The sequence below is a fragment of the Coregonus lavaretus genome (genome assembly GCF_964263955.1).
Source record: "Coregonus lavaretus genome assembly, chromosome: 4".
NCBI lineage: Eukaryota > Metazoa > Chordata > Actinopteri > Salmoniformes > Salmonidae > Coregonus > Coregonus lavaretus.
In genome coordinates, this window is record NC_139991.1 from 11,711,655 (window position 1) to 11,736,576 (window position 24,922).

The 24,922-nt window shown below is 42.5% G+C and overlaps 1 protein-coding gene across 2 annotated transcripts; it reads left to right on the forward strand.

Annotated features, from left to right (window-relative positions):
- Window positions 1-9,933: 9,933 nt before the first annotated feature.
- On the forward strand, window positions 9,934-23,863 carry LOC311128197 (plakophilin-3-like). 2 transcript variants are annotated; one of them, XM_084160212.1, is made up of 14 exons: window positions 9,934-10,134; window positions 11,502-11,679; window positions 14,440-14,528; window positions 14,965-15,641; window positions 15,785-15,908; window positions 16,083-16,287; window positions 18,533-18,707; window positions 18,809-18,926; window positions 19,445-19,609; window positions 19,769-19,951; window positions 20,097-20,250; window positions 20,409-20,604; window positions 20,721-20,808; window positions 23,107-23,863. In XM_084160212.1, exons 1-14 carry the CDS (start codon window positions 10,129-10,131, stop codon window positions 23,146-23,148), a joined length of 2,400 nt encoding a protein of 799 aa, XP_084016338.1. In that variant the 5' UTR covers window positions 9,934-10,128; the 3' UTR covers window positions 23,149-23,863. The 2 variants fall into 2 exon arrangements, with proteins under 2 accessions (XP_084016338.1, XP_084016337.1); XM_084160211.1 differs by lacking the exon at window positions 9,934-10,134 and having other exon boundaries at window positions 11,257-11,679.
- Window positions 23,864-24,922: the final 1,059 nt, after the last annotated feature.

The window sequence follows — 24,922 nt, forward strand, 5'->3', positions numbered from 1 at the left end:
AAAAAAATGTACCAAACATTAGGAACACCTTCCCCTTTTCCCTCAGAACAGCCTCAATTCGTCTGGGCATGGACTCCACAAGGTGTCGAAAGCGTTCCACAGAGATGCTGGCCCATGCTGACTTCAATGCTTCCCACAGTTGTGTCAAGTTGGCTGGATGTCTTTTGGGTGGTGGACCACTCTTGAAACACACGGGAAACTGTTGAACCCAGCAGCATTGCAGTTCTTGACACAAACCGGTGAAACTGGCACCTACTACCATACCCCGTTCAAAGGCACATAAATCTTTTGTCTTGCCCATTCACCCTCTGAATGGCACACACATGGCCCTGGGTCTGAACCCTGCCCTGTGCAACGGGGTCCTGGACTTCCTGATGGGCCGCCCCCAGGTGGGGAAGGTAGGAAACAACACCTCCACTATGCTGGTCCTCAACACAGGGGCCCCACAAGGGTGCATGCTCAGCCCCCTCCTGTACTCCCTGTTCACCCATGACTGCGTGGCCAGGCACACCTCTGACTCAATCATCAAGTTTGCAGATGACACAACAGCAGTAGGCCTGATTACCAACAATGATGAGACAGCCTACAGGGAGGAGGTGAGGGCCCTGGCAGAGTGGTGCCAGGTAAATATCCTCAATGTAAACAAAACGAAGGAGCTGATCGTGGACTTCAGCACGCCCCTATTCACATCGATGGGACCGCAGTTGAGAAAGTGAAAGGCTTCAAGTTCCTTAGCATACATATCACTGACAATCTGAAATGGTCCAACCACACAGGCAGTGTGGTGAAGAAGGCGCAACAGCGCCTCTTCAACCTCAGGAGACTGAAGAAATATGTCTTGGCCCCTAAGACCTTCACAAATATTTACAGATGTACAATTGAGAGTATCCTGTCGGGCTGTATCACCGCCTGGTACGGCAACTGCACCGCCCGCAACCGCAGGGCTCTCCAGAGGGTGGTGCAGTCTGCCCAACGCATCACCGGAGGCACACTGCCTGCCCTCCAGGACACCTACAGCACCCAATGTCACAGGAAGGCCTAAAAGATCATCAAGGACATCAACCTCCCGAGCCACGGCCTGTTCACCCCGCTATCATCCAGAAGGTGAGGTCAGTACAGGTGCGTCAAAGCTGGGACCGAGAGACTGAAAAACAGCTTCTATCTCAAGGCTATCAGACTGTTAAATAGCCATCACTAACCGGTTACCACCCGGTTACTCAACCCTGCACCTTAGAGGCTGCTGCCCTACAGTATGTACATAGACATGGAATCACTGGTCACTTTAAATGGAACACTAGTCACTTTAATAATGTTTACATACTGTTTTACTAATTTCATATGTATATACTGTATTCTACTGTATTTTAGTCAATGCCACTCAGACATTGCTCGTCCTAATATTTATATATTTCTTAATTCCATTATTTTACTTTTAGATTTGTGTGTATTGTTGTGAATTGTTAGATACTGCTTCACTGTTGGAGCTGGGAACACAAGCATTTTGCTACACCCGCAATAACATCTGCTAAAAATGTGTATGTGACCAATAAAATTTGATTTGATTAGATTAGATTTGACACAATCCATGTCACAATTGTCTTAAGGCTTAAAAATCCTTCTTTAACCTGTCTCCTCCCCTTCATCTACACTGATTGAAGTGGATTTAACAAGTGACATCAGTAAGGGATCATAGCTTTCACCTGGATTCACCTGGTCAGTCTATGTCATGGAACGAGCAGGTGTTCCTAATGTTTTGTATACTCAGTGTATACAGTATCTTGTGATGGTATTCCATTGCTACAAAACATGAATAAGGCTTTTTAGAGCATGCTAGCAAGGGATCTACCACTATGGATTACTTTCTAGGAATCTATAAACTAATGCATAGCACTCTCCAGCACACAATTATTATCCTTGATATGTTTTCCACTTCTTTATTCAAGTCACTCGAGATCCATTAATTAAACTAAATCTATTTGTACATTACAAAACTTAGATCTATTAGTAAGGGCAGGCTTCTTAGCTTATCTGTGTTGTGGTCCTCTGTAGCTCAATTGGTAGAGCATGGTGCTTGTAACGCCAGGGTAGTGGATTTGATCCCCAGGACCACCCATACGTAAAAATGTATGCACTCATGACTATAAGTCGCTTTGGATAAAAGCGTCTGCTAAATGGCATATTATTTGATGTGAACTATGACCTCAGATCCTGAAGTCTTTGGAAGATCTAATGTAGCCTAGGTGGGGCTGGGACCAGGGTTGAGTAAGACTAGATGTCCACACTAACATGTCCAGTCCTGAGTCTAAAGATAAGCAGATCTTTACCGAGGACCGGCTAGCAATCCTATTTGCTAGAGCAAGATAACACAAACGCTCAGCCAAAAAATATTTACTCATTAGGCAGGGGTGGAAAGAGTACTGAAATATCCTACTCAAGTAGAAGTACTGTTACTTTAATGACATTTTACTCAAGTAGAAGTAAAATTACTGGTGTAAAAAACGACTCAAGTAAAAGTAAAAAGTAGCTAATTTAAAAAGTACTCAGAGTAAAGGTAATTGAGTTACTTTTCAAATAAAAACATTGACCTTTATAATTAAGCTCATTTCACTAATGTTACCTGAATGTTGTTATACATTATATTTTTCAATGCGTTACATTTAGAAACGGAAGAGAGGAAATTATTCTACACTAGGAACTACATTCATTTATTTTGAGTTGTAACAAGGCACATCTGTATGTAAAAACAAATAAGGATTTGTTAAAAATATACTTTTAACATTTTAAAATAAATTAAACCTAAAATGTATTGATAAATAAAAAACACAAAAAAATTAAGTGAATAAACAGACTTCAATATATTTCAGACTCCAGAAATAAACGTTTCTAATTATAATATAATAATAATATGCCATTTAGCAGACGCTTTTATCCAAAGCGACTTACAGTCATGTGCGCATACATTTTTACATATGGGTGGTCACGGGGATCGAACCCACTACCCTGGTGTTATAAGCGCCATGCTCTACCAATTGAGCTACAGAGGACCCCATTCAATTCCTCATTCACCCCTCTGTTACTTGTTACTTGTCCATGTGACTGGCTGACAATCACTCAGTCACCCATTCACATTCTCTTTCCTCACTCACTCACTCACTCATTCACTCACTCACCGACTCAAAAAAATCCTCTTTCACTTACTCACAAGGGGTGGAAAGAGTACTGAAATATCCTACTCAAGTAGAAGTACTGTTACTTTAATGAAATTTGACTCAAGTAGAAGTAACATCACTGATTTGGACTTAGAAAAGCTACTCAATTACAGTAACGAGAGTAATTAATTAGTTACTTTACACCTCTGTCATTAGAACACCTCAACTCACTCTCTTGTGGCGTGGCACTTTGACCGTCCTCAGCCCGGATTTAAGGATGAAGAGGCCACTCCCCTGACCTGACAGTGCTGCACAGATTCTTCACATACCAGAACAGTTTAACAACCTTACAACCAGACCCATTAGGGAATAAAGACCAGGCAAACTCCAAGAAAACCTCTAACACTACCTCAGAGAGGGCAGACACTATACTGTCTCTGGACAAGGATCTATGTGTTCCATGTTGTACCAAAGAATCTCACCTTATGAGAGTACTCTGTCTTGGGTCCATCTTATGTCTTGGGTCCATTTCATAGTAAATTATAATCATAGACGAGGGTAGGGAATTATAGATTCTGGACCTGCACATAGGGGAAAATGCCTACCATTGATCAAACTCCAAGACTAAAGGTAACAATGGGAACCAGCTGGCTTCATGCACTCATGGCTTTGGGGCCATGGCTTTTCATCATTACTGTCTGTACACACTGCAGTGGCTCTGTCCCACTCTCCTCAACAGTTTTTCATTATTTGTTCTCACCTCAATGAAGGCTCTATGTGCCTCGCTTTGTACCTCTCAGCATATCTCATGAGGAGTGTGTATGGTTGGTGCCCATAGTGTTTTGTCTTTGTACTTCAAATAACGTTTATCCAACAAAGCCCTCTCTCAGTGGTCTCTTTGGACTCCAGGGTCTCTTTATAACCCATGCATAACATGGTCCAGTACTAATAGGTTTTCAAGATCCCTTTGACAGTTTTACCTTGGAAAAATGACAAAGGTCCTGTACAAAACAACCTGCGTCAGACCCAAGCAGCCTAACCGTGGGCCTAAGACCTCTCTAGTCACAGAGATGATGGTTGTGAAATACTCACATTTGTCATCACCTCTTTGTAAACGCTTGGTGTTACAAATGCCACACATTTCTGACATTACAGGGTGTGGCTGGCTTGGAAGTAAAAGGAGGAGTGAGTGCACATGGGTGTAAGCAAGCACATTCTGTTTTTGTTTAGAAAGGACGGGATGGTTGTGTTCTCCATTAGGAATGGGAGAGAGAAGAGGTCTCTGACAGTGACAGCCCTGTTGGAGCTGACTGTGAGAGTCACTGATTGCCTCACTGATTGGGAGTCCTGATGTGATTGACAGCTGTGTGACAGCTGTTATGACCATCCTGAGCACAAGCACACAGTCATGCCTGATTTATAGACCCCTGCTAACAGCTCCTATCTGTCCCTCATGTTAAACTATGGCTTTGGCAATCATGATCTTAACACCAACCAGATTAATAATTCAAACATCTGATCTGAAATATGAAAACACTATCACTTTGAGAAAACGATCAGGCTGACACCAACACAATAAATCATCAGCACCCATTTATTTTTGTGACAAAATAAGCCAAGTAGCCGATTACTGCCAGGCAGAAAGTACATCAGCAGTACACTGAGACACACACCGTTTTGTATTCTAGAGAACTAGATGTATTGATGAAGCAAGCAGAAAGATATAATGCTCATCCAACCTTGCCAACATCTCCCAGTGTTGTGCTCTCTCTACGATATGTGAGACCAACACCTGGTATGACCGCTGTTTTATGCTTTGGTTAGCACGTTCAGAAATACACAGGTGAGTGTGAGAATGTAGTGGCTAGCAGCCCATTCCCCACAGGCCTGTCAAACACTAACCCTGGTTTAAATCTGCATGAGCCCTCCCAAAAAATCCCCCAATGTTTCTAGGAGGTCGAAAGCCTTCACTTCTTATTTTTCAAAACCTGATTCAGTCGCAATTTAAAACTCATAATAATGGTTTTGGGGTTGTTCAACCTGTCTTGAAGTTGTTTACTCAGAGAGGCTAGATTACTGTTTCTCTATGATGAGCTATGAAATCCAAGAGCTCAACTGAGTTGGTATTGTCTTATTTCACAAACAACCTCTGGTTTTATTGTCTAAGGCAGATTGGACTGTTCAATCCCTTTCCCTGGGTTTCTATCTTTCTGAGACTTTCCTCAGCCTTGGCCTCCCAGACCCCAACATGGGCTCTCTCTCTGGAGTGGTCATATTGTGATTTGGGGAACACAGCTATAAGACATTATAAACTGGGTGGTTCAAGCCCTGAATGCTGATTGGCTGACAGCCGTGGTATATCAGACCGTATACCACGGGTATGACAAAACATTTATTTTTACTGCTCTAATTACGTTGGTAACCAGTTTATAATAGCAACAAGGTACCTCAAGGGTTTGTGGTATATTGCCAATATACCACGGCTAAGGGCTGTTTCCAGAGAACAGCCCTTAGACGTGGTATATTGGCCATATACCACACCCCCTCAGGCCTTATTAGTTAAATAATATACAGTGCCCACAGAAAATTGTGTGGGATTAAAATTGATTAAACATTTTTTTTTTTTATTAAACGATCTACACAAAATACTCTTTAATGTTAAAGTGGAAGAAAAATTCTAACATTTGTTAAAAATATTTGAAAATAAAACACTAATATATCTTGATTACATACGTATTCAACTCCCTGAGTCAATACATTATAGAATCACTGTAAATGTATGTCGTCCCCCCCCCCCCCATCTACACACAATACCCCATAATGACAAAGTGAAAATATGTTTTTAGAAATGTTTGCAAATGTATTGAAAATGAAATACAGAAATATATAATTAACATAAGTATTCACACCCCTGAGTCAATACTTTGTAGAAGCAGCTTTGGCAGCTGTGAGTCTTTCTGGGTAAGTCTCTAAGAGCTTTGCACACCTGGATTGTACAATATTTGCACATTATAATTTTTTACAAGCTCTGTCAAGTTGATTGTTGATCATTGCTGGACAGCCATTTTCGAAAAATATGGATGGTGTTGTATTGCATTTGCCCCAAACATAACACTTTGTATTCAGGACAAAAAGTGAATTGCTTTGCCACATTTTTTTGCAGTATTACTTTAGTGCCTTGTTGCAAACAGGATGCATGTTTTGGAATATTTTTATTCTGTATATTTATTTTCACTCTGTCATTTAGGTTAGTATTGTGGAGTAACTACAATGTTCTTTATCCATCCTCAGTTTTCTCCTATCACAGCCATTCAACTCTGTAACTGTTTTAAAGTCACCATTGGCCTCATGGTGAAATCCCTGAGCGGTTACCTTCCTCTCCAGCAACTGAGTTAGGAAGGATGCCTGTATCTTTGTAGTGACTGAGTGTATTGACACACCATCCAAAGTGTAATTAATAACTTGCTCAAAGGGATACTCAGTAACTTCACCATGCTCAAAGGGATGGCTATTCAATGTCTGCCCTTCTTTGTGAGGCATTGGAAAACCTCCCTGGTCTTTGTGGTTGAGTATGTGTTTGAAATTCACTGCTCGACTGAGGGACCTTACAGATAATTGTATGTGTGGGGTACGGAGATGAGGTAGTCATTAAAAAATCATGTTAAACACTAATATTGCACACAGAGTGAGACCATGCAACTTATTATGTGAGTTGTTGAACACATGTTTACTCCTGAACTTGCCATAACAAAGGGGCTGAATACTTATTGACTCAAGGCATTTCCACTTTCCACTTTGCATTTTTTATTAATTTGAAAACATTTCTAAAAACATAATTCCAATTTGACATTATGGGGTATTTTGTGTAGGCCAGTGACACAAAATATCAATTTTATAAATGTTCAATTCAGGCTGTAACACAACAAAATGTGGAAAATGTGAAGGTGTGTGAATACTTTCTGAAGACACTGTAGACATTCCTCAACAGCCTGGGTCACACTTAATTTGGATAGTCTGGATTTTCCATCTGTTGATGCTCTACAGATGGTCATACTATCAACAAATTATCTGTTGATAAGCAACTGCTCGCTAAAGTTACGGTCAGGGTTAGGTTTAGGTTTAGAGTAAGGGTCAGCGTTAAGGTTAGGGTTAGTAGATAGTTGAACATGTTAGTGATAGTCTGTAGATAGTCTGTAGAGCATCTACATATGGACTATCCAAATAAAGTGTTACCACAGCATGTGATGAGTGACCTGTACAGTGAGGGAAAAAAGTATTTGATCCCCTGCTGATTGTGTACGTTTGCCCACTGACAAAGAAATGATCAGTCTATAATTTTAATGGTAGGTTTATTTGAACAGTGAGAGACAGAATAACAACAAAAAAATCCTGAAAAATGCATGTCAAAAATTGTATAAATTGATTGCATTTTAATGAGGGAAATAAGTATTTGACCCCCTCTCAATCAGAAAGATTTCTGGCTCCCAGGTATCTTTTATATAGGTAACGAGCTGAGATTAGGAGCACACTCTTAAAGGGAGTGCTCCTAATCTCATTTGTTACCTGTATAAAATACACCTGTCCACAGAAGCAATCAATCAATCAGATTCCAAACTCTCCACCATGGCCAAGACCAAAGAGCTCTCCAAGGATGTCAGGGACAAGATTGTAGACCAACACAAGGCAGGAATGGGCTACAAGACCATCGCCAAGCAGCTTGGTGAGAAAGTAATAACAGTTGGTTCGATTATTTGCAAATGGAAGAAACACAAAATAACTGTCAATCTCCCTCGGCCTGGGGCTCCATGCAAGATCTCACCTCGTGGAGTTGCAATGATCATGAGAACGGTGAGGAATCAGCCCAGAACTACACGGGAGGATCTTGTCAATGATCTCAAGGCAGCTGGGACCATAGTCACCAAGAAAACAATTGGTAACACACCACGCCGTGAAGGACTGAAATCCTGCAGCGCCCGCAAGGTCCCCCTGCTCAAGAAAGCACATATACAGGGCCGTCTGATGTTTGCCAATGAACATCTGAATGATTCAGAGGAGAACTGGGTGAAAGTGTTGTGGTCAGATGAGACCAAAATTGAGCTCTTTGGCATCAACTCAACTCGCCGTGTTCGGAGGAGGAGGAATGCTGCCTATGACCCCAAGAACACCATCCCCACCGTCAAACATGGAGGTGGAAACATTATGCTTTGGGGGTGTTTTTCTGCTAAGGGGACAGGACAACTTCACCGCATCAAAGGGACGATGGACGAGGCCATGTACCGTCAAATCTTGGGTGAGAACCTCCTTCCTCAGCCAGGGCATTGAAAATGGGTCGTGGATGGGTATTCCAGCATGACAATGACCTAAAACACACAGCCAAGGCAACAAAGGAGTGGCTCAAGAAGAAGCACATTAAGGTCCTGGAGTGTTCCAGCCAGTCTCCAGACCTTAATCCCATAGAAAATCTGTGGAGGGAGCTGAAGGTTCGAGTTGCCAAACGTCAGCCTCGAAACCTTAATGACTTGGACAAGATCTGCAAAGAGGAGTGGGACAAAATCCCTCCTGAGATGTGTGCAAACCTGGTGGCCAACTACAAGAAACGTCTGACCTCTGTGATTGCCAACAAGGGTTTTGCCACCAAGTACTAAGTCATGTTTTGCAGAGGGGTCAAATATTTATTTCCCTCATTAAAATGCAAATCAATTCATAACGTTTTTGACATGCGTTTCTCTGGATTTTTGTATTTCAGTAAGATCAGTGCGATGTAGCTATGGATTCTGAACAGACTTCCAAAGTGATGTCACTGTTTCACATTAAGGAACTGCACATGATGACCTCATTAATACTTGTTTTTGTTCTCACTCGAAACTATGCAATAGGGAACTGAAATCAGTTTTGCTTGTGTCCTAATGAAACACAGTGGAAACAAAGGATTGGACTTTCAAACCAATGCTCTGAATGTATTCATTCATACAAAAATGCAAGCAGCATTATAAATAGCTCTTATCCAATGGCTGCTTTTCAATCACAAGAAGGATATTCCATCTCTTTCATTTCAGTAACATTTCAGGCCAATGGTGAGTTTGAAGGTAGGGTGTGTTAGTCTGAACTAGCTTGTAGGCCTATATCTGGAGACATCCGGAAGGGAAAACGTGGGCTGCTTTTCTGTTTGAATGCCCTCCAACAGATAAAGTTGTTGTCAATGGAACAGATCTCAGTGTGTGTACCTGCAAACACCATCAACCTGAGTCGGCTAGCTGCCAATGATCATGACAGGTCTTCACAGGTTCGGTCATCCATCAGGAATCAATTACATCAATCTGTTCCTGAGAAAGACTTCATGACACACAGTGCCACCCATTATGAATTACAGGATCTCTACGGTGCCACCTTCCTGCATCACCTTGACAGGCCTTGGCATGGTCCCTACACTACATAATCAATGACAGCAGACTGTTCATGAGAGAAAGTTAATGACAGACAGTGCAGGCTATGCTAAGGTCAACCAAAGTGCTCAACACTTTTAACCCTCTGGTCCAACCCTCTGGTCTAACCACACACTCATACAAAATCTTCACCAGACAGAACCAGTACACTGACATCAAACCCATTGATATCACCATAACAATTTTGACAGTTAGTGATTCATTTTGACAAATTCGGTTTAAATATGTTCTCACATCTTCACTTCTACCCTAGCCTCTCCCTTTGACTCATTTTTCTCTGCATCTTTATCACTCTCCCATGCTCCCATCTTCATCTAAGTCGGGACAGGGCGTGGGGTATTAGGGAAGGGTTGTCAGGGGTGAGCCCTCAGAGCTCGGCACTCCTTAGTCTAAAACAACAGCCTTCCTAAAAGAGCAGAGATTTCAGGAAACGAGAACAGACGGACTAGAGCTAACTGAAGAGGACAGATAGAAGGAATACTGAAAGAAGACAGAAAACATTTTAACCAATCTGGCAAAGGATACTAAAACCTATTATGATGGTGAGTCCCTTAATCTAACTATGTTGGGGTGATTGGATTATCTGATGGGATAATGATACATGTAAGCCTTTTGAGTATCCTATTGTATCTTGCACCACACTGTACCATACACATAGCCTACATTAGGTAACTAAAACTGGGCATGGGTCAAAGATGGTAAGGTATGCAATGTTGGTTCAGAAGGAGATGACATGGTGTCAAATGATGTCCTGTCTTTTCACATAACTAATTATAAGGCTAAATAATAACTTAGAATCATTTCACTTCAATTCAGTAATGAGGGAAAAACAAGATAAGAAAGTATGCTGCCTGCCTTGGCTTAAAGCTAGAATCCTTAATTGAAACAATAACAAAACGGTCACTCCATCTGTGTTGTGGTAAAAAGTTGAGGGATGGGCCTGGAGAAATTTAACCACTCTCAAATGCATAGACAGAGCTATGGACGCAACAACTGACAATCCACGATCTCAAAATTATAGTTTTAAGCATGTTTTGAGGCTATACAGTGTTTGTTTACATTTACATTGTTTACAAACATGGGAGTAAAACAAGCTTGTATTTTGGGTTCTGGGAATCAAGAATCATTAAAGTAACAGACCAGTGTTTCCAGATTAATTCATTACAATATGAGTGAAATAGTTTTCCTTCCAAACATTTGTAATTAAGTTAGTTAAAAAGCAGCTTTTGTGTGTTGAAATGGGGTGGGTGTACGTGTACCCCAACAACAGAATGTTGTGGGCATATACTGTCATACAAAATAATCATGCCAGTAGACCGCTAATTGGCAAGCGTTTTTAAAACTGTTTGAGATAGCCTACACGTTTAAGGTGGGGGTTTGAAGTGTTGTATGCTTTGGCCACATTTACGAGTATAGAATGAGTCAACAACATAATTTGGTTATGAGTTAACAGAATATAAACTTTTAAAAGTTTGATTTTCACTGGGACAGTTCCTTTAATTTATAAGTCCAAAAATGTATGTTGCAACTAAGGATTCCAGCTTTAATTGAAACATTCTCCAAGTTTATTTATCTGCAGCTGCTGCAGTAGGCTATAGCCAGTGTGAGACTGCGTGACATCAAATAACTCCTCCTAGCCTTTGGCTCGAGGCAAGCATCAGTTCAGAGAGAAGGTTGCCACTGACGGGAAAGAAGTGCAGCAGGGTGGTATACCTGCCTTTGGGAATTATAAGAGTTGAATGCATGAGTCTGCGACTTTATACATAGGAGCTGGGCGTCATTTACACATAATAACGAACTAGGGACTCTTTGATTGTCCTCTGTCAATTTTAAAGGATTGTTTCAATTTGCGGTTATCGCAATGAGTGCGACCGTTGCTTCAGAGAGCTGCTTTCTGTCCGCCCTACAGCCCAACACCGCGGTCACCACTTATGCAGTCCCGTCCGATGTGCAGTTGGGACCGAGGGGTTCCATAATGGACGAGGTGGAAAGGACTAAGAGGGTTCAACAACAAGTCCATTTGCGCCTCGCCGAAAATAGGTCCTCATCTCTCACACGGCAGAACGGCTCGAACTGCATCTCCCCAGGTGGGCAACTTAATATACCTTTTAGCATGTGTCCCATTTTAGAAATGTGAGGCATTTGTTGTTAAACTTAAACGCATAAACGAATTACCAGCTGTGTGTAGACCAGACCAAAGTTTTGGAGTTCTTTAAATTACACCCTTATGGAAGATGGCTCAACCCTACTCTTTCAACACCAGACCAGTCCAAACTTACTATCATCCGTTTTCCTTTGACGTACAAAACATGGAACATGTCATTTTATCATTGGTAGCCTAAAGACTTGTCAATATTGATTGATTATTATTGTATTCTAATCAGTGAAACTAGTCCTTGTCTTGGCAGACTGGTCTTGCTGGTACCAGATGGGGTTAGTGGCTTATAGTGTGGTGTGAGTAATCATACAGTGGTTTCCCCGAAGACCCCCTCCAACACCCCATCTAGGCTATATATATATTACTCCTACATGCCATAAAAATGCAGCCCTGCAGGTATTTCATAACATGCAGGGGCAAGGTAACACATCTGAGTGTTCTGACCAATGGTCCTCACTTCTGGTGTCTACAGATGCTCAGCCAAACCAGTAAAGCGTTCAATCTGTCTTGCCAGATGTCAAACTTTCACAGTAATTCTGTATATAAAACGTTATTCATACTAAGCTGCTTTTACACAGAAGATGTGATATTCTGGTATTCTGAAAAATCATAACATTTATTCACAGTCTGGAACCATCACTGTATGTGGCAATGAACCATATTATGTAAGTGACAGATTCCTTTTCGTGGGTTTGTCATTCGCTTCTTACAAGACTGTGGCACACAAGGCTTTAGTGAGAGAAGATAATTATTGAAGAAAAGGGTAGTATTTAAACTTTTTATCCTTGTGCTGACTGATTTAACACTTATGGGTTTAAAGATTATTTCAAGCACACTACTAATAGAAGGGGAATTTAGCTGGATTCCTCAAACTGGTTACACAGTTGGGACTGTGGCCTCTTTTAAAAGAGAATGTTTTGAATGAGATCCTCAGGCAGCTGGTTTAGTGGGTCAGGTTTTGAGGATGTCAATTTCTGATAGCTGACACCTTATTACATTATTTCTTACATGATTGGGGAGGGAAATGATGCACAATACAGTATAATATGATAAAGTATAATGGTAGTTTTGAACTGCTAGTCATGGTGGTTATTGATAACATAAAGCTCTGATAAATAAAATGGGACTCTGATGTATGGAACATTCCTGTCCATCCATTCAGCTCTTCAGAATGGGTTATCAGAAGCACCAAGCTGCTCAGCTCATGTTCTATTTTGGACAGGGTTGAGTGGGTTGGGTTGGATATTGTGGCCAGATGGCGTTTCAGAAAGAACTACGTGAAACCAACACATAAATCAGTCAGCTGCCTGTGTTTTGCAATGAGAAGGCAAACAACTTGGGTTGGGAAAACTATACTGTTAATTATAGTGCTGTTATAAACTGTAATTAGAAAAAGGTATTTTAATTGAAAACATACAGTGATAGTAGGCCTATTTCACTCAGCAGTGAAGTACAGTCCCAACAATTGATCATATTCATGTGTGTGTGTGTGTGTGTGTGTGTGTGTGTGTGTGTGTATGTGTGTCAGTGCGTGTGTAAAACTCATAATGGAGGGGGTATCAGGAATACAATGCAGTCTATTTGACAAAAGCTTATGTTATGGCAACTCCTATTCAAACTCAACAGGGGGCTATAGATAATACTGTCTCAAATGACTTACAACACTATATTATCACACTGTTGCCATGGTTATACAGTGAAAACATACAGTACTTGTATACACAGTAAGAAAAGCAGATTTTTATGACCTAATGTTCAGACGTCCTAAAGGTAGAGTAACACTGACCTGCAAAGTAGTGGACAGAGCTCAGCTCTCACACGGTGCAGAGACAACTTTGTGCATGCAGGGAATTAGTTTAACGAACCTCCCCTTGGGTGTTTTTTTCTATCACTATTAAAAGTTTATGAGTTAAGATATACATAAAAGGTCCAGTATTAATATCGAATTGAAGTGAGCGTCTGTAGTCAGCGTAAATCAATGTTTTTGTAGCCATTTCCTGTGAGTAAGTAGACACTCTTTTGACATGGAATTGGCCTGTTCAGTGTCAACCCTCAGGCATGCAATCCTCCCACACAGTTTAGTTGACCTCTCTCAGCCCCTGCTAGGCCACTCTGCCAGGAGTCACTGGGACATATCCACTCAGTTAACCCTCACTATACCATATTAGTTAAGCTATAGTGTCAACTTTACTTTCTAGTGTTCATTATTAACTTGTCCAGTATGAAATGCCAGGGTCAGTTTTAATCACTCTCTCACAAAACAAAGAGTCTCCCAAAGGTATACTACCCTGCTTGCTTAGTCCAACATAATCCTGTCTCTTCCCTCAATGTTTCTATATCTCAATACAGTGCAGCTTCAGTTTCAGGCTAATCCACTCTAAAACATGAGGTATTGTGCAATATCTCCCTGGGTGTGTCTTTACATTTCTACATGTTTGCTGCTTGTCTTGGTGTACAGCTGAGGCTGATGTTGTTGTTGTTTTCTCATGCACAAACATAGTAACCATGAGTCCAAATAGTAAAGCAAGTGGCACAAAGCTAATCAGAGTTATCCTTTGTCACACTGTTTGGTAACAAGAACAGGTGCTTCACTGATATTTAATTAGACTAATTACGAAGTTGTAATCTCAGGAGAAAATTGTGGTTGCCTTCTCTGTCTAAGACAAAGTCTTTCTCTATCCACATGTAGACCATGGTGGCACAATGAGATATAACACGTACAACCCCGGATTCAGCTCTAAGTCAATGGTGTATAACACAGGGAGCAGGACCATGACGGTGAGTACTGTAGGACTTCATATTTTCTAATGTTCAGTTGTGTTGATTTTTGTCTTCATGATAAACCCTAATCTAACAGCCCCAAAGTCCTGCTTTTCTAGCTGATTGCCATGCAACCTTTGTCCCTTATCTAAACCAGGGGAGATATGCGTAAAAAAAATAGACGATAAGCTCCACAGTCCTACCACAGTGACACACATCACAGCTGCACCCTCACAGCACATACATGCAGTATTTCACAGGATCCTATCATGACTGTGTTTAGATGAGACACAGGAACAAGAATCACGACAGGATTCTACTGGCCAAAGAGTCTAAAAACATCTTACCCATGACCTCATTTTTAGACTAGACAGTTTGGCCAATGTTTGCTTTTTGGGGATTATTGTAGTGTAGATAGTTAAGTCTAACAGTGTCCTCTCTGTATGTCCTCTAGATGCCCCCGGTATCCCAGCAGTACTTGGGTGGTGGGTACTCGTCTCGCTCAGCGGTGGAGTTAGGACCCAGATACAGAATCAACCAGCCTCCGGTCAACACTGGCTACCACCACCATGACGACATCCAGCTGGGTGGCTACCAGACTAGCCGGGCGAGGACCACCAGGTCCAGATCAATGTGTCAGGCTGACCAAGAGGCAGTGGCCCTGGGTGTGGGAGGCCTGCTTACCCTGCCCCACCAGCAGCCCAACCCTGTGGCCAGCTGGGTGGCCCGGGATGGCATGGCCACAGAATGCCACTCCAACCATGGTGGAGGTATACCCACCCCAGCAACGATGAGGCGCACCCTCAGTGGAACCCTGGCGGGAGGCGGTGGCGGAGGGTGGAGGGAGGCGGAGCTAGTTTACCAGCACTCCTACAAAGGCCCCGCCCACCGTACCATCAGTCGCATCAACAACAGACAACAGCAGCAGCAACATCTGAGCTCAGCGTCGGGGCTGCAGCAGTGGCAGCAGGTGTCTGGCGGGGGCAGTGGCAGTGTGTATGGAGGTTGGGGGCAGTACCAGAACTCCCTGCCCCGACCAGCCTCCCTGCACAGCATGAAGAGTGTAGGGAAAGGCATGGACGTGCCTGATGGGGTCAGGGATTCAGCTGACGGCAACGAGAAACTCGGAGGGTGAGAGATGCGTGGGCTGTTCAAATCTCCTGCAATATCAAAGGGACAAACTTAGCCCTAGGTACATTATGTTCTTATTCCATAACTGTTATAGGTTTCTGATTAACCTCACTCTCCTTTGCCTCCCTGGTGTTTGTGGACAGAATGCACAGTTTAGACATGCCCACTGCGGTCAGCTACCTCTTCATGTCCGACACAGCCATGCAGGTGCTGGGAGCAGCCTACATCCAGCACCAATGTTACCATAGCAGTGATGCCAAGAACCAGGTAACAGCTCCTTCTCAATAAATAGCCATTTACAGTAACATACTTCATTGCCCAAAATTGAATTTACAGCCCTACTGTTTAAACTAAACTGAGTTCTCCATGCTCAGCCTGATAGTCACATAGACTAGTCAGTCATCCACCTGTCTGTCTCCCCCTGACCCACCCTGTCTACAGGTGCGTCTGCTGAAGGGTGTCCCAGCCCTGGTGCAGCTCTTCAGCAGTGACAGCCAGGAGGTCCAGCGCTACGCTACAGGCGCTACACGCAACCTCATCTATGAGAACATGGACAACAAGGCGGCCCTCATTGAGGCTGGGGGAATAGCCAAGCTCATCAGTGTGCTGAATGAACCAGATGAGGAGCTTCGCAAGAACATCACTGGTAAGATCATCTATATACTGTAACAATCAGCTTGGATCTCAAACTAAGTTACAATTTTAAAGTTCAAGGAAATACTGTGTCAATATGAGAGCAACAAAAGCAAAACAGTAAAAGTGACATGAGGTGAGCAGAAGAAACATACAGTATATTGTCACCAATCAGAGATTCATATAAACACTTTCTTTCAATTAGAGTCCAACTTAAAGTTCAAATCCCAAATAGAATCCCAACCAAAATAATATATTTTCAGTAGTGATGGGCACCGATATGGAAAACTACACTGCTCAAAAAAATAAAGGGAACACTAAAGTAACACATCCTAGATCTGAATGAATGAAATAATCTTATTAAATACTTTTTTCTTTACATAGTTGAATGTGCTGACAACAAAATCACACAAAAATTATCAATGGAAATCAAATTTATCAACCCATGGAGGTCTGGATTTGGAGTCAACCTCAAAATTAAAGTGGAAAACCACACTACAGGCTGATCCAACTTTGATGTAATGTCCAACCACTTTGGATACAATGAAAAGCCTGTTGATGCCCCATCAGCAGGCAGTTAAGTATGTTAAGTTGAGAGGGTTTTGTGCCTGCAGGAATAGTCATGTATGTTAAACATTTTTACATAATTGTAAAGGGTAACAGCAAGCATAAACCGATATCGATATCATATCGAATTATCAATATTGTTGCCCACCACACATTTTTTGGCAATGTATTTTTATCACTCAGGTGCTGAAGATTCTGTCAAATACAACAGAGGCTAATTCTAGTCTGCAGAGATAGAATCTGTCTGTACACAGGTTGAGCATGTGGATAGGTAGTAACTATGTAATAGAGGTTCCCTTTGTAAGTGGGTCAAGCTTGGAAGGAAGAATGCCCTGTAACCTGAGGACACTCAAATCCCTCAGCCCATTGAAAGGGGCAGCCTGATTTCCCAGCAGCCCCTTGTGCTTTGTTCAGGCTTGGCTGCCTCCTCCTCTGGGTAAGTAGTCCTTGAGATTCCTGGACCCTGTATGTATTTGAACACTCCCCTGGGTCAACTGAACTGCACAGAGAAGGAGAGGGCCATGCTGCTCTGATCAGTTGATTGGAGGGTATGTGGAGCCACTGACCTTTCATTGGCTAATAAGAAAACGGAGTAGCTGCGGATCCCTCTTCCCGACAGCTAAAGGTCCGAAGCTTCTGCAAATGTTGGGAATTCTCTACTTTACCTACAGTCACTGCTCTACTGTTCGTCTGCCCAGAGAACAGACTACTCTAGGGAATGGTGATTGTTTAATAAAGTTAGATCAAGGCTGAATCAATGTCTGCAACATCACATAATGATAGTATTCTACATAACATAACATAATATAATAGCATAGTATAACGTTACTGTAAGACAAAAAAAAACAAAAAAAACATTTCATTTGAGATTTTAGGATGATTGTGCGAATGGTAGCATTTTTCTCTAATGTGGCCAAAATATGGGCTTTGATGAAAACTAAACACAGGTAAGCTTATGCTAAAGTTTGTTAACACCATCTGCTCAAAAATGTGCTCACTGTACATAAATGAAAACAACACTGTAGGCTACTTCACTGTTTAACTCAAGAAGATCTAAATGCATATCCCCATGAAACGGATTGAGATCAAATGGTTGCCATGCAGACCCTGTAAAACTTCACCTGTAAAATAATGATCATTCACGACTGACAGTGAGAAATGTGAAGGTGTGAAGGGAGGGTGACCACAAACATTGGTGAGTAAAGTAGAGGTAAAAACACATGAGCAGAACATGATTGGGATCCTCAGCTCTGAGGAAAAGGGATCCAGGAGGGTGGGGCGGGGGCGGGATTACCTACGGATCCGCAGACTAGGCCATAAGATAAACCAATGTGTGGGCGATAGATGTGTCGCTTATGCTTCGTAAATCCTTTCCCTGACATTCTTATCATACTGTGAAGGTTAATGTATTATAGAAATAACATTTCCCATTACAGATCCGTAGTAGCATATTGATACATCAGATATTGTTTATTGGCCACATTGAAAATAGAAAATAGGCTCCCCAGGTTTTACTTTGGCATCATATGACATGACTCCCACTGTGATAACAGTGATTGTTTAGACCTATTGAAGTGAAATCATTTGGATGTCAGGTTATCAGCACACACTCTATCCTGGTCATAGAGGCTGTTTTGTGTATCCAACGGAGTGGTTCAATAGACCCTGTCTCTCCTCTGTCTGTCCTGCAGGTATTCTGTGGAACATGTCCTCAAAGGACAGTCTGAAGGAGAAGTTGGCCAGAGAAACATTGAGTGAGCTCACAGAGAGGGTGCTGGTGCCCCTGTGCAGTGGTGGAGATTCAGAGCTGATCCATCAGAGTCCATCTGAGGCAGACATCTTCTACAACACCACAGGCTGCCTAAGGTAGCTATACCTATCTACCTACATTTTGTATACATACACAATGTACACGGACTGATACATGTACTGTATACAGCTTCTCTGTACTCTCTTCCTCTGTTCAGGAACCTGAGCTCAATGAACGAGAGGACTAGGCAACAGATGAGAGACATGCGAGGGCTGGTGGACTCTCTGGTGGCCTACATCCAGAACTCCCTTCAGGATGAGAAAGCAGAGGACAAGGTCCACCCCAACTGTTCTCCTTATGGCACATTTTTGTGTGTTTCTTTCACAACGTGATAGATTCTTTTTCTGGGCATGTTATTTCAGGTCAAAACCTTTTTCCTGATTTAATATCTCATTTGATTTGATCTCATATACTACAGGCTTCAGCAACTCATGGGTTCAGCTGGGGTAGAGTGAGAGCCAATCAATGTATCTGTACAGTTCATCATTAGTGGTTCTCTTTGTAATTTCTACCAGACAGCCAGACTGGTCATGCTGTGGCCTATCTGCTGTGCCTTATGTAACTCATGCTGCTCTGAGAGACACAGTGGCCACCAGTGTTTCCCTCTCACCCTATCCTCACCCCCTATCCTCACCCCCTCTCTCACCTTCTCTCTCTCTCTCTCTCTCTCTCTCTCTCTCTCTCTCTCTCTCTCTCTCTCTCTCTCTCTCTCTCTCTCTCTCTCTCTCTCTCTCTCTCTCTCTCTCTCTCTCTCTCTCTTCCCCCCTCCCTCCATCTTTGTCTATGCCTGCAGGGTGTAGAGAATGCAGTGTGTGTCCTGAGGAACCTGTCTTATCAGCTGTACAGTGAGATCCCTCCCTCAACCCTACAGCGACTGGAGGGGCCTACGCGGGCCAGAGCCACTTCTGAGACTGAGTCCATTGGCTGTTTCACCCCACAGAGCAAGAAGGCAAAGGAGGTAGCTGTCATTTACACAAGGCAAATCAAAAGGAAATATCAAATTGCGGCTAAACCTCAAGATACTGAAACATGTACAGTATGTTGTCATGCAATCCTGATGGATATGGGACCATGATCAGTTTTTTCTGTAATTAATCTATCTCCCTGATCTCTATAGCGACGGAACCAGGAACTGTCCACCTTCTCAGAGGTGGCTAATCAGCCGAAGGGGGCGGAGTGGCTGTGGCACCCCCAGGTGGTGGGGCTGTATAACCGCGTGCTGCAGCACTATGAGACCAACACGGCAACACGAGAGGCTGCAGCAGGGGCCCTGCAGAACATCACAGCCGGAGAGACCAGGGTAGGTCCCACCCCTCCTCTGCCCCACGGGCTGACCTAGCCATCACTCTCACCATGACAGGCTACTTATGCATCATTCAGATTTACAGTTAAACTGAAAATGTACTCACCACTGGTGTTGAATTCCCCTTCATCCTGTGTATCAGTGGGCGTCAGTGCTGAGTTGGGTGGCTTTAGAGCAGGAGCGGATGCTGCCTGTGGTGTTGGACCTCCTGCAGACACACAGCGATCTGGAGATGTGTTCCCTCACTGGCCTCCTGAGGAACCTGTCCCGACACAGCAGAAACAAGGATGACATGGGTGAGACTCTCAACCCCCAGTACCCCACACTGTTCATTTCTACCTCTGTCTCTCCTGCCCGCAACCTTGTATCCATCCATTCCATGCACATTAATCACAGTAATTCCTCTTATAAGAGACTTTAAAGAATGGCTACTTCTCTCCCTTCTGACCTCCAGCTACGAAGGTAGTGAACATTCTGGTGACCAAGCTCCCCACTGATGGCCACCAGAAGGAACCCTCCGGTGAAGTGGTGGTCAACATATGTGGGACCCTCAACAACCTGGTCGCAGGCAGCTCACTCGCAGCGAGAGACATCGCCTACTTTGACGGACTCCCCAAACTTGTTGCAATCAAGTCTTCCCACGACAACAGGTTAGTGAATCTTGTCTCTCAGTGTTCTTGGTTTTGTTATTCATTGTGTCTGCTTTTTATTTCCAATTTCCTGTCTGGCTCTCGTTGTGTTTGACTATGTTTCTCTCCTACTGTAGCTCAGGGAAGCTGAAGGCTGCCAAGGCTGCTTCCACGGTACTCTTCAACATGTTCCAGTACAACAAGCTGCATAAAGATTATAAACAGGTGAGGCTAACACCATTTAACATAGGCATTGTGATAGATGGGATTGGAGAGCAGGAAACTGAGTCGTTTGGCCTCATCCATTGTGCATGGCCCTCTAACCTCTTGTCTTGGTCCAGATGGTTCTTTATTTTCTTTATGGCCTCTAGCGGTTAGTCTAACTCTTTTTTTCCTCAGTTCTAAGCATTATCCCCTCCCCTGGATCTACTGATATCCCCCATAGTTCTTTGGCACAGCAAATATAAATATTTTTATTACATTTTCATGGAAGTGAATTTTTCTTGTGGCCCTTAGAAATCCTCATTCTGTGCAGTTACTGCAGTTATCAGAGCAGCTTACCGATCACTGCACCTGTACACAGCCCATCTGAAATTAGCCCACCCAACTACCTCATCCCCATATTGTTATTTATTTTGCTCATTTACACCCCAGTATCTCTATTTGCACATCATCTTCTGCACATCTATCACTCTAGTGTTAATACTAAATTGTAATTATTTTGCACTATGGCCTATTTATTGCCTTACCTCCATAACTTACTACATTTGCATACACTGTATATAGATTTTCTATTGTGTTATTGACTGTACGTTTTGTTTATCCCATGTGTAACTCTGTGTTGTTGTTGTTTTTATCGCACTGCTTTGCTTTATCTTGGCCAGGTCGCAGTTGTAAATGAGAACTTGTTCTCAACTGGCTTACCTGGTTAAATAAAGGTGAAATAAAATAAAAAATAAAATCAGTTAAAGTTTATACAATCTAGTTATCTGTTATCGGTTATGTATTTAGACTAGGTTTTATATCATGGTTTGCTTTGCTTTAGTTGTTTTGGGGTTTATTGAACAGGACCAGTAAAACACCTTGGCTTGGTGGTTAGCAACTGGACAGTTCTCTCCTTTGTGCTATAGTGCTACTTGAGTTTGTAGTGCAGTGTCTTGTCCCTTATTTCCCTGGATGGTCAGTTAAATGGCATGTGTGGAATCTGACAGTGGAATGCTGAGAGCAGCCATTGATTGTCTCTCACCAAGATAATGGCTGTCTGTTTTTTCTCTGTGGAAAATATCAATCTTCAGTTGACACTTGTAAACACTGTCTGTCCCTTCTATGTGCCCTCTTCACACTATAGAATATTTAGGCCCGTTTACTAGGGCCGGGACCATACCAGAATCGCGAAAAATTGTCAAACACTCCAGCCACAAAAGTCATAGACTGTTCTCTCTACCTCACGGCAAGTGGTACCAGAGTGCCAAGTCTGGGATCAAAAGGCTCCTGAACATCTTCTACCCCAAAGCCATAAGACTGCTGAACAGTTAATAAAATGGCTACCTGGACTATTTACATAGACCCCTTTTTTTTCCACTGACTCTCTTGCACACTCACTAGACTCTACCCACACACTCACACATACTACACTGACACTCCAACACACACATATACACACATACACACCACATACGCTCACACACACAAAACACACACACACACACATGCATATTGACACACACACACACTCACACATAGACACACTTTCACACGCACTGCTGCTACTCTGTTTGTTATCTATCCTGATTGCATAGTCACGTTTACCCCTACCTACATCAGTGGAGGCTGCTGAGATGGCTCATTATAATGGCTGGAATGGAGTCAATGGAATGGTATCAACCATACATGTTTGATACCATTCCATTGACTCCATTCCAGCCATTATTAAGAGCCGTCCTCCCCTCAGCAGCCTCCACTGACTTACATGTACATATGACCTCAATCACCTCAACTACCTCGTACCTCTGCACATTGACTCGGTATCGGTACTCCTTATTTTATTGTGTTACTATTTTCCTTTTTTTTTTTTTATTTAGCAAATTATTGTTTTTTTGTACTTTTTAACTCTGCATTGTTGGGAAAGGGCTCGTAAGTAAGCATTTCACGGTAAAGTCTACACCTGTTGTATTCGGCGCATGTGACAAATAGAATTTGATTCGATTTATTTGATTTGATACTCGTTAGTATTGTGGCAAGGAAACAAAACACAAAGCGGAATGTAACTTCTTTAGTCCTAATGATGGAAACAAACATCATTATGATGTCATCCAGAGTCACATTGATTGATTTTCCAAGCTAAAGCACACAATATTTTACATACAGGAGGTTTTTAAAGGACCAAAGAGTTTGATCTGCTTCGTGTTTTTATTTTTGCTATGGAAAAAATATTGCGATACTGGTATCGTCCCGGCCCTACTATTTACCCTTTCTAAAAACAGACTGCTCTATCTATGTGGCCTTCTCCCTTGTGTTTTACAGAAAGGGTTCACGAGGTGTGACTTCACTGACACGGTCATTTAGAGCAGACTGCTTGGCCCGTTGACTGGATTAATATTCTGGACCTGCTGGTAGAGCCAGCAGGAGGACCCCCACAATGAACCTGCCACATCTGGTCTCCAATGGATGCATTGATGGAACCTGAATTCTTCTGAAGAATGTATTTACCGGCCGCCAAGGACTGAGGAGAAGCATTTTTTCTTTACTCAATATTGTTTTTTACATGTTTTATTGTGTCACACTTTATTGGTCTATCAAAATGGACTGCTTTACCAGCTTAATATTTGTATTGTCATGAGAGTGTGTTGGATGACTGAGGAATCTTCGCTTCAGACTTCCAGATTCAAGATGAACAGGACTGTGTGTGTGTACGTGGTGCATGCCTGTGTGAATGCTTGGACTTAGTGGACTCATCCCGTAAAAGGCATTGGATGCCTCCTTTCATCTCTGATACCACATGGGCTCAACCTGCCATTCCTACAGACATACTGTGAATACAATCCTCTAGATGTTGTTAGTTCTACAGTACATGGATGCTTCATTGAGAGACAAGAGACAGGATGGGTGCCCTCCAAACTCCCCTATGAACTAATAATCACCAGAGCATTTTAAAGAGCCCCTGCCTTTAATCTTCCCAGTCTCCACTTCATGGTGATACAATGTTTTCCTGTTCCATCCAAGGAGGCTCTTCTGTTTATTTTCACCACAAATAACTAACAATAAACAGCATCTGACATGACCAGACTGTTGTCCTCAGTGTGTCCTTTTAGAATGAAAATATACTTCCCTCACAGATCTGTGCTACATTGTTTCATAATGGTTACTAATCGTAAACCCTCCCTGCCTCTGAAATTCACTCACCCTTGTGTCATTTATGACTAAGAAAGAATTTGTAATAATGACTTCTAAATAAAGTGCTGAGGAGTGCTGAATATGAAACCAGACTTTACAGTACTACCCAGTACAATCTCTGACACATTGATGTGTATCTGAGTGAAGCATAGTAGAGTTGGATGTGTCTGATACAGGGAGTTATCCCAACTCTGAACCCAACTCTGAGGCCACTGCACACACAGGTCATCATTTCTCTGCATTATTCATCTACATGGGCTAGCTCAGACTGTGTTAGGTTACAGTATGTGAGGTGTTAGGTTACACTATGTGAGGTGAATTGCTTCTCATAAGTAACGGTTTAATTTAATTGGTTTGGCATGATACATAATTGCATTGTAAATATACTATCTAACTAAAGGGAACTTCTGTTTTCACTTTTGTACTGGTAAGTTGAATTACATGCACATAGTATGGAGGTTGCTCGGAAGCATTTGGGCTCCCAGTACTCTGGCTTCTCTTGTAGGAGGAACTGTTCTCATTGGCGGCAGGCCAAACAGGGTGTTTAAGTTTACAGATACTGTTCCTCGGTGTGGCAGCACATTATGTGGTGTGAACTGTGGTGAGAGGGTAAGGATCTTCTCCGGGAAGTCATGGGAAATGGTGGGGGAGTAAAAGGATCCGATAAAGAGCAAAGACACAGGCTAACAACCCTCTTATAAAGGGAATGAAGAAAGCCTTGGAATGCACAGTAGGGTTTGGCTTGGTTTTATCTCCTCTGAGATCCATAGTCAGCAGAGAGAGACCAGAGAGGGGGGTTAGAGAGTTTTAGTGAGAAACAACAAAAGTTAAGAATTGAGAAAGTAAGATTGTGATTAACTGTCCATGAGTTAGTCTGATATGTCCACGAAAAATGCTGTTTTTAAAGTAAGAACAAAAGTATATTTTATATGCTCAGTGCGACCTT

Bases quoted from the DNA above. Each gene is read 5' to 3' on its own strand.
- LOC311128197 (XM_084160211.1), top strand. From the start codon at position 11,454: ATGAGTGCGACCGTTGCTTCAGAGAGCTGCTTTCTGTCCGCCCTACAG. The intron at 15,642-15,784 runs GTGAGAGATGCG...GTTTGTGGACAG, and splicing joins GGCAACGAGAAACTCGGAGG to AATGCACAGTTTAGACATGC. The intron at 20,809-23,106 runs GTGAGGCTAACA...TGTGTTTTACAG, and splicing joins TGCATAAAGATTATAAACAG to AAAGGGTTCACGAGGTGTGA.